The sequence below is a fragment of the Vigna unguiculata genome, chromosome 6 (assembly GCF_004118075.2).
Source record: "Vigna unguiculata cultivar IT97K-499-35 chromosome 6, ASM411807v1, whole genome shotgun sequence".
Classification (NCBI taxonomy): domain Eukaryota; kingdom Viridiplantae; phylum Streptophyta; class Magnoliopsida; order Fabales; family Fabaceae; genus Vigna; species Vigna unguiculata.
This window is the reverse complement of record NC_040284.1, coordinates 21,427,658-21,437,767: the sequence shown is the minus strand read 5'-3', so window position 1 is coordinate 21,437,767 and position 10,110 is coordinate 21,427,658. Positions and strand designations below refer to the sequence as shown.

The window sequence follows — 10,110 nt, the reverse complement described above, 5'->3', positions numbered from 1 at the left end:
GAAATCTCTTCTCAGTTCTCATCTTATGCCATCCAACACGTAACTCTTTTCTTCCTCTCTTCCAATTCCTTTCATGTTATTAACTCAAAACCCTCATTTTTTTCATCTCTCTTCTCTCTCACATCCTCTTTCTTCTTCCTTCTCTGCCGCCCACTTATCTCAGGTTTATATTCATGACCACTTCTTTCTCTGACCTTCTCTCTTCTCCCACCGACCACAACCTAAGAGGCTCCGAAAGACCTCAAGAGTTGTCGGATCAAACAGCTTCTGGTGTGCCAAAATTCAAATCCACACCTCCTCCATCTCTCCCTATCTCTCACCCTCAAACTCATCCTCTTCCTCCCATTTCTCCTTCTTACTTTAACATCCCTCATGGGCTAAGCCTCGCTGAGCTTCTTGACTCCCCAGTTCTCCTTCACTCTTCTAACGTAAGTCAACTTTTTTTCTCCTTTCTGAGTATCTCCTTCATCAAAGGATACCACAAATTAATGGAAAATAATATATTCTTCTCTGAGAGTTCAGTTGACTACTTTTAAAAAAAGTAAAATATCATATGGACTTGCAGGTTTGAAGTTATGAGAATTAGTTTTTCAATAAAGGTGAAAATTTGTATCAGATGTGGAATCATGCTTTAAATCTTCATTTTCTTTTTTTCATGGTGTACCTTTTTTTATAATCTCGTGTGGCTTAAGTTTGTTGTCGGGTTAATGGGGTATGTGTCTTTTGGTTGTTTGTGAATTCAGGTTTTGCCATCTCCAACCACTGGATCATATGCTGGTCAAGGCTTCAATTGGAAGAGCAGTTATGGGGAAAGCCAGCACCATGTCAAAGAAGAAGACAAAAGCTTCTCAAGTTTCTCTTTCCAAACACAGACACAGATTCCTCTTACATCTTCAACTGGATTTCAATCTTCAAACGTCTGTGACCAATATTTCAATGCACAAACTTCTTTATATGGAAAAATTCTATGCTTTATATAACAACTTGGGTTAATTCTTTGAAGCGTTTTTTGTTTATCAACAGGGGTGGAGTTTCCCGGAAACTGCTAAACAAGATGGATTCTCTTCGAGAATGAACATGAGTATGGTGAAAACTGAAGCCTCTTCAGCGATGCAGGGATTCAACTCAGAAAATAATAACCACCACAGTGCTGGTCTTCTTCAATCAGATTATAACAGTTACCAGCCACAGGTTCAGACCTTAAGCAGAAGATCAGATGATGGGTACAATTGGAGGAAATATGGGCAAAAGCAAGTGAAAGGAAGTGAAAATCCAAGAAGCTATTACAAGTGCACATACCCCAGTTGTCCAACAAAGAAAAAGGTTGAGAGATCCTTAGATGGACAAATTACTGAGATTGTTTACAAAGGTAGTCATAATCATCCCAAGCCTCAGGCTAACAAGAGGAACTCATCATCACTTGCAATAAACAGTGTCAACAATGAAATAACTCATCACATGGATTCGGTTGCAACTCCTGAAAACTCGTCAATATCAATGGAAGATGACGACTTTGGTCAGAGCAAATCAGGAGGAGATGAGTTTGATAACGATGAACCTGATGCCAAAAGATGGTGAGTTTTTTTATTTTCTTTTTCATGTGATTCTCCTCATTAACGTGTTAATAAACTTTAATTATTTTTTTTATCAATATTACTACAGGAGAATAGAAGGTGAAAATGAGGGTATATCAGCTGCTGGAAGTAGAACAGTGAGAGAACCCAGAGTTGTGGTTCAGACAACCAGTGACATCGATATTCTAGATGATGGATACAGATGGAGGAAATATGGGCAGAAAGTAGTCAAGGGAAACCCAAATCCAAGGTAAAAAGCTCTTTTTCATCTCTTTCTTTATATATATATATATGATAAAAATAATAGTCCAACTTTACGAAACTTGTTCTACTTTAAACTTTATCAAGAACAGTGTACAGAGAATCGCATCATAGAGTTTTCAACTAATGCTACTTGAAATACAGTAATATTTTCTGTAAACAACAAAAGTTTATCTGGTGAGAAGAAGAAAAAAAAACCAAGAAAACAATAGAAGTATTTATACTGCTAGAGTTTACAATCCTTGACTATTCAAATGATGCATACACACATCACAAATCTACCAAAAGTATCTATCTACATATTGATTAGGTACGTTGGCACTAGCGATTCTTTGTTGGAATATTCTAAAGTATGCGCACACTAGTTTCCTTTGCTTTTGCGTTATCTTTGGTCAAATTTGGCAACCATCGTTTCTCTCACGTGTGCATGGGAATCAAATCATCACATGATGCCTAAACAACAGAAACTGTTTGCACATGATGCAGGAGTTACTACAAGTGCACATTCCCAGGATGTCCAGTGAGGAAGCACGTAGAGAGAGCCTCACATGACCTAAGAGCAGTGATCACAACCTATGAGGGAAAGCACAACCATGATGTTCCGGCAGCACGTGGCAGTGGCAGCAGCTCCATCAGCAGAGCAGTGCCTATAAACACCACCACCACAAACAGCACCACTAGTGCAGCAACTTCCATATACATTAACAATTCTCACCCCAATATGTCAGGAAGTTTTGGATTCTCAGGGTTTGGGAATCCATTAATGGGGTCTTACATGAACCAACAATCAGACAATGTGTTCACTTCTAGAGCCAAGGAGGAGCCAGGAGATGACTCGTTTCTTGACTCTTTGCTATGTTAAAGGATTTTTTACAAGGGGTTGGCTTAGGATCTTACTTGACCAATAATCAAGATCTTCATTCCATTTATTTAAAACTTTCACATGCAGTTGTGTAAGTATTTTTATTTCTCCTCTCTTAAGTTAGAGTTAGAGTTTCACAAATTTTAACTCTAACTTAAAAGACAGCACCAAAAATACTTAGGAAATTGCATGTAAGTTTTATCTATTTTTTTATTTTGTTTATTGTATATTTCCATACCCACACAGGATTGGTATATATATATATATATATATACTGAACATTTTTTTTTACTGTGTTATATATATGTTTCATTTCATACTGTTGAATGTTTATAAAAATATTATCTTGATGATGACAGTTTAGCAGATGGGAGAAGCATTTGTGATTGATTAGGGCAATATATAGTTAGTCAAAGATAGGGAACTGAGAATTGATTACTTGGTGTGTAAGGTAGCTAGTGAACATCAACTTAATAGTTTTTTTTTTTTCCCTTTAAACAAATAGCTGTCATAGTATCCAAGTGGGGTGATGAGGATTGGGGTGAGAGCAAAGTGTTGGGAGAGAACAGTGTTCAAGGCTGAGCTTTTTAATGTGTCGTGCAAGTTATCAATTCTTAAATAATATAAATAAATGAGATGCAAAATATAATATATATATATATATATATATATATATATATATATATATATATATTACTTCTTTCTTTCTATGATATAAGACACTTTAAGTAAAATCATAAATTTAATTCATCCTATGTTATTAATATGTTAATAATTGACGTTTCATTTTTTATTTTTACTAATAATTATTAATTGCGCACCATCATTACCAACACTCTTTTATTGTAATTTGAACAGATTAATGACATTGAGAATGGAGAGTCAAATAAATGAAAATTAATAATTGTTAATTATTAGTTCTTATATATTCTCTTATTATTTAATAGCAGCACAGAATTCATGTTTTGAGCAGGGAGACATACAAAATTGAAAAAAGTTATTAAAATTGTAAAATTAATACCTCATTAAGGATTTTTTTTTTTCAAATTTCTTCATTAATAAAGATAAAAGCGATTAGCATGTTTGAGTATTTTAATTAAGTTTAGGGTAAGTTCAACGGTTGACTAATATTTTTATATGGGCGTAGATGGTTCTACGGAATTCTAAGTAATGATTTCTAACGTTATCCATGAAGTGATGGATAATGAATGGGTTTAAGCATGTTTAGTTGACTGTTAATTAGGGTTAAGCATGTTTATTTTCTTAAATTTGAAAGCAAGATCTTTAAATAGTCACATAACCACATGATGAGTTATTCATTAAAAAAAAATATGATAGCTCTTATAGAGATAATTAACTGAGGATCTAAAGTATTTTCTTACTTTTAGTAGGATGAGTATATTCTTATCTAGATAAATGGGATAATGTTTTGAAACCTGCGGGTCAATCCGGCTCACCACAGGTTTTGATCGGATTTGGTTGAAATTTGTTTACAAATTGTAATACGAGTTTATTTTTGACCCAACTCACGTAGAACCCGGCTCACCACATGTGAGCCGGATTAGCTCATCAACTCGCAAATAAAGGATCACACAAGTGTTTTTTATTAAGTTGGATTTTGCATTTGGGTCATGTTAAGTTGTTTTTTTAGTCAACAAATAAGTAATTTGTATTTTTATGATTGTGGTTTGTATTTGGATTGTATTAGAGTTTATTTATATTTTAATTAAAATTATAATTTAGTTTTGACTGAAAAAAAATTAAAAAATTGTATTTTTTTAAATTAAATGAACCCGTGAGTCAACCCGTTTAACCCACCAACCCGTGGTGGGCTGGGTCGGGTTTAAATTTTTTGACTCGCTAATAAGTGAGTCGGATAGAGTTGACTCACTAAATAATCAACTCGTGATAGGTCAAATCGGGTTGGACCGGATTATCCATTTTGACCAGTATAGATACATATATACTTTTTTGTGCGTTACCTATTGATTGTTTTGAGAGTTTAGCTTTTTTATATTCTTAATACATAATATATGTAAAAATATCTTAAATATAGCCTGTAAAATAACTATTATAAATATTTCTTTTATTGTGTATATGATTCAGCATCAAGGATTCTATTGCAAGTGTTCACGTCTCTAACAATGTAAAAATGTTACATATTTTTAGTATATTATACTAAATTTTTCCCTTAAAAGTATGAAATTGTCTATGCTGAAAACTACAAAAACTTTTCTGCTTTTATATTTAAGTTTTTTATTTCACTATGTAGCCATATTTTTCTTAAACAAAAACATCTATGCTGTCTAAGGCCCATGAGGAAACTGTCTAAGGTCCAAGTCATATCAAGCTCTTGATTTTATTTTATTTTATTTATATTTTTATTCAAATTAATATGTAGTAAGTTCATAATATTATTTGTAGTTAATTTGAAAAAGGAGATCATGCAACTTTAAAATATTATACAAATACTGGTGTGGATTATTGAAGAATGTTTATTGTTGATCATTTTGAAAGTTATGAGAAAATTGTTCTACTTTTATTTTAAAATCTAAAGAGTTTGACATTAAAATAAATATGGAGCTTAAAATTAAGTGACACTTAGGCAGAACAACCACGACCTTCAAGTGCAACGGTTATTTAGACGTTTCCAGAAACCCGCGCGCGCCAAATGAAACTTAGGCGTTTCCCGTTTTACCCTTCAAACCAGGCTCAATTTTCAAACCCTACCCCTTTCTCTCATAGTACTCTCTTCTTCTCCTTCTTCTTCCCTGAGGTTACACCAAATCCGTCCATGGAGCCACCCGCAGCGAAACACGGCTCCTTGCGGAACATTCTGGTTCGTCTATTCTCCTTCGCCGTTCTCATCCTTGCCACGCGATTCGCCATCATCGTCACCGTACGCGGCGGGTCCTGCGAATCCGCCGATTTCTGCTTCTTCTCCGAAAACCTCACTCTGTCCTCACCCTCCCGCTCCTCTGACGCCGGAGATCCATTTACCGGCAAGAACTGGCGCCGTTCCGTCGAGTACTACGCGGCCATTTTCCAGGACCTCATTGCAGACGGCTTCCTCTCCCCGAACTCCCGCACCCTATGCATCGACACGCCCGCGGGCGAGGACGTCCTCGCTCTTAAAGAGGTCGGCATCGTCGACTCCGTAGGAATCTTTAAGAAACCGTCGCCGCCGCTGATCCTCCACGGTGACGGCCGCTGGCATCCGTTCTCAGGTGACTCATTCGACTTCGAGTTCTCCGGCAACGGCGGCTTGGAACGTTCCCCGCGCCCGGCGGAGTTCGCCGCGGAGATCTGCCGCACGCTCCGTCCCGGCGGCTTCGCGGCGGTGCACGCGGCAGTGAGAGACGCTTACAGCTTCGATTCTTTGCTTGAATTGTTTAAATGCTGTGAATTGATCAGAACTCGAGAAATCAACGGTGTTGATTCATCTCTAGTTCTTGAAATCTTGTTGAAGAAGAAAAAGGAAAACCTTAATTTCGAAATGGAAGGTGTAGATAGTGGCGATTTCGTTCATAAGTGCTCTGTTCCTGGGTATAAACGTGAAATGGTTAAAAATGCTGAGGCATTGATTGAGGAAGAGCCATTGAAACCTTGGACTTTATTAAAGAAAAATGTGAAGAACGTAAAGTACTTAACTTCTTTTGTTGACATAACCTTTAAGAATAGGTATGTTTATGTTGATGTAGGAGCTAGGAGTTATGGTTCTAGCATAGGAAGTTGGTTTAGGAAACAGTATCCAAAGCAGAATAGAACCTTTGAGATTTATGCAATTGAGGCTGATAAATCATTTCATGAAGAGTATAGGGAAAAGAGAGGAGTAACATTGTTGCCCTTTGCAGCTTGGGTGAGGAATGAGACATTGTTCTTTGAGATCACCAGAGACCCTAGCAAGCAAGTGACGGTGAGAGGGAGAGCCATGGGGAGGATCAACCCTGTGCAGACCTCTTCTAGCCATATGGGTGACATGGATAAAATTCAGGGTTTTGATTTTGCAGAGTGGCTCAGGAATGCTGTTACAAAAAGAGATTTTGTAGTGGTGAAGATGGATGTGGAAGGGACTGAGTTTCATCTCATCCCAAGGTTGATTCAGAATGGGGCTATCTGCTTGATTGATGAGCTCTTCCTTGAGTGCCATTACAATAGGTGGCAGAGATGCTGCCCTGGTCAGAGAAGTACAAAATATCACAAGACTTATTCTCAATGCCTGAATCTGTTTACTTCACTTAGAAGTTATGGAATTCTAGTACATCAATGGTGGTGATAACTGATATAATATAACCCACAAGAAACATACTCTTTTTTGTGCTTTTTTAACATTTTGTGTATAGAGATATAGATATTCTTTTTATTGTTTTCCACAGTGTAGATATGAAGTTACACAGTTAAATTGGTTCTTTCTCTCCATTTTCATGCCTGCTGATGAAGAGTTGAGTTAATGAAAGATTTTGCACATTCTTCTGTCATTAAGAAGCTTCTTGTGAGGTAATGTTTTTGCTCAGTTGCAGCTTGAGTGACACTGACAGGTTAATGATATCAATGTTACGAGTATACAAGTTTTTGAAGTTTGTTTGAAAAGAAAGATAACTGCAGGAGCCGGATTATTGTATTTAAATAATAGTGTTTTGACAATGTTTCATCATCATGCATGTAGGCAGCTACTAGTAATGGAAGCATAATTCTTGTCTGCATAAATCTCCTAAATTAAACCTCGTTATGGTCGTTTGCAAGTGGGTCTGCATTAGGAAACCTACCTTGCACTCGGACATTATTGAGCAGGAAATGAAATGTTCATAAAAGATTTTTTTAGTGTCATGTCCATCCTCCATTTGAATATGATTCTTAGTATAAGATACAGGGCATGCTTATCAACCTTTTCACTTTGAGATTAAAATAAGAAAAGAAATATTCATAAATTAGAACCAACTAATGCACAAGTTAATCAACAGAACAATGTTAAGTATGCACATTTTAGAGAAGTAGACTTTCTTTTCTGGCAACATTAACTCATGTTGCTATGTATTGTATTTGTTGTACATTTTTGAAGTTACAGCTTCCAATTTAAATTCAGGGTCAGTATCATCATCCACTGTTAATGAGACTCCATCCATATACATCTGAATGTATAATTGCAGAATGTTAACAAATCAGTAAGAATATTACTGATTTCACTGATGCTTTATTTGGTAGGGTAGAACTCCCTCTACTTCTACTATTTTTAGGTAAAATATGAGGTTAACATTCTAATTCTATAAAATTCTAATTCAATATAGAAATTCTTAAGTGTTCATCTGAAGTGGTGAATAGAAGTTAAGCTGGAAACATTTAATGTATATGTAGAATAAGATAGAACAAAATTATGATTTTTTATCTCAAGTGGCTCTAGTTCAATTTCAAAATCCAAATATATTAAATTTTTTGTTTTCGCTGTAAGATTGAAACTGCTATTTCTAATGGAGATGAAAATATCAAAATTTATTTTAAAATAGATTGGTATAATCAAGTATTCAACACAAGTCTCTTACACTTTTGGTTGAAAAAGAACAGTTAATTTTAGCTTTCAAAGGGTCATCATCCAAATTAAGAAATTGATGATTCAGTGAAACTTATATTGGTATTTTTCAGCACAAGTTCGGATTTCTAATATAAATTTACTTTATGTTATCTATAACTATATACAAAGGGGATTTCCTCTTTTGTGTTCACATTTCATAATTTTAACTTTACCCTTTACAATTTAATTATTTATTAAATTTTTAAAAATTAACGATTAATTTTACAAGTTTTTATAAAACTATTTACTTGTCTTCTTCTTCTTTTTTCTCCTACTACTCATCAATAGTTATTTTTTTTCATATTTTCTCCATACATATCACTTTAATTTTTTAAATATACTTTAATTTTGTTCATTATAACATTACAATATCATCAATTATAAATATAATTAAAAAAATGCGTACACACAGGCTTGATAGCGCCTGTGTTTACCCTAGTTTATCTAATGTGCCAAAAATGGCTTTACTTTATCAATAAGATAATTTAACTTTTTATTGATAATTGAAAACCAAGCTTTATATAATTCCTTTCTTCCAAGTGCTTTTAATTTTGTCACATTAGAGTAGACATAAAAAAATGACCTAATAAAATTTACACTCCTTTTATTTTTTATCAAGTTCAGAAAATTAATTATGCTTCAAAATAAAATGAATAAACTAAAATGATATTCCTTGTACTTTTTCAAGCTATTACATTAATATCCTTAATGTAATATTTTTAAAATGTATGGGTATATATAAAAAAGATGATAATGTAATGTTTTTATAACAAAATGAATGTTTGTATAAAATTTCAAAATAGGAAATCTATAAAAAAAATACAAAATAGTATTCTAAGATACAAAAATACGAAAGAGGTACAAATAAAAATAATTATATAAAGTATAACAATAGTATTACAATAAATGTTTTCAAAATACTTTTTGAATCAAGGTTTATTATCCAATGATATTATGCCATTTACTTGTTTGGATGCATTGTTTTTAAAATTACATTCTAAGATTAACAGTTTATCTCTCGTTATCTTATTCTCACTATTTGAATGAGTCATTTTGAAATTTTTTCTTCGATTAACAAAATATTCTTTCTGTAAAGAATATATATTGTCATTGGTCTTAAATATATGGTTTGGTATCGGTTACTAATCTATAACAATATATAAATGAAATATATAAATGGATTTCTTTTTTTATGTCCACATTTCAAAATATCAATTTTATCTTTTAAATATAATAATTTATTAAATTTTTAAAAATTGACCGTTATTTTTATAAGTTTTTTATAAAATCGGATGTCTTTACTTCTTCTCTTCTTCTTTATTTATAAATGGTTATTCTTTTATCTGTTATGATATATTTCACTTTATTTTTAATAAATATAATTTTAATTTATATATTAACTTAATAATATTACAATATTATCACCTATTAATATAATATCATGCATATTTAAAAAATGCATACACACAGACGCGATAGCGCTTGTGTGTACGCTAGTAACTTCAATAACGATTCATCAAGTTACAAATATTCAACTTTTGTTTGCTATATATTACCTAAATATAATTTATGAAAATTTAAACATATAAACAAATATATTAGTAATTGCATTAAACGGCAAAATATTTGGTAAAAATATCTAAAAAAATACACTCACTTATAACTCATTTTAATAGTATAATAACATATATTAAAATTTTAAATTAAAAATGAAAAGAAATATAATTAAAACACTATTATTATTTTTACAGGGGTGTTTTTTGTTTGTGAAAATATTATGACCTTTATTTTTGGTGAAGAAAAAACAAGTTATAAAAGGGAAGCATTAATTAGGTTTTACTTCGATT

At 33.1% G+C, this 10,110-nt stretch overlaps 2 protein-coding genes across 2 annotated transcripts; both read left to right on the top strand.

Moving 5' to 3' along the window:
* LOC114188798 (WRKY transcription factor WRKY24-like) lies at positions 1–2,816 on the top strand. The gene is made up of 5 exons (XM_028077444.1): positions 1–428; positions 744–917; positions 1,024–1,574; positions 1,663–1,824; positions 2,322–2,816. The coding sequence occupies exons 1-5, from the start codon at positions 174–176 to the stop codon at positions 2,695–2,697; spliced, it is 1,518 nt and encodes a 505-aa protein (XP_027933245.1). The 5' UTR covers positions 1–173; the 3' UTR covers positions 2,698–2,816.
* A 2,551-nt stretch (positions 2,817–5,367) lies between these two features.
* Positions 5,368–6,985, top strand: LOC114186625. The gene has a single exon (XM_028074587.1). The coding sequence runs from the start codon at positions 5,369–5,371 to the stop codon at positions 6,971–6,973; it is 1,605 nt and encodes a 534-aa protein (XP_027930388.1). The 5' UTR covers position 5,368; the 3' UTR covers positions 6,974–6,985.
* Positions 6,986–10,110: the final 3,125 nt, after the last annotated feature.

Excerpts from the sequence above, each read along its gene's own strand:
- LOC114188798 (XM_028077444.1), top strand. The coding sequence starts at position 174 with ATGACCACTTCTTTCTCTGACCTTCTCTCTTCTCCCACCGACCACAAC. Across the intron at positions 918-1,023 it reads CTGGATTTCAATCTTCAAAC|GGGTGGAGTTTCCCGGAAAC; the intron begins GTCTGTGACCAA and ends GTTTATCAACAG. Across the intron at positions 1,575-1,662 it reads GAACCTGATGCCAAAAGATG|GAGAATAGAAGGTGAAAATG; the intron begins GTGAGTTTTTTT and ends ATATTACTACAG.
- LOC114186625 (XM_028074587.1), top strand. The coding sequence starts at position 5,369 with ATGAAACTTAGGCGTTTCCCGTTTTACCCTTCAAACCAGGCTCAATTT.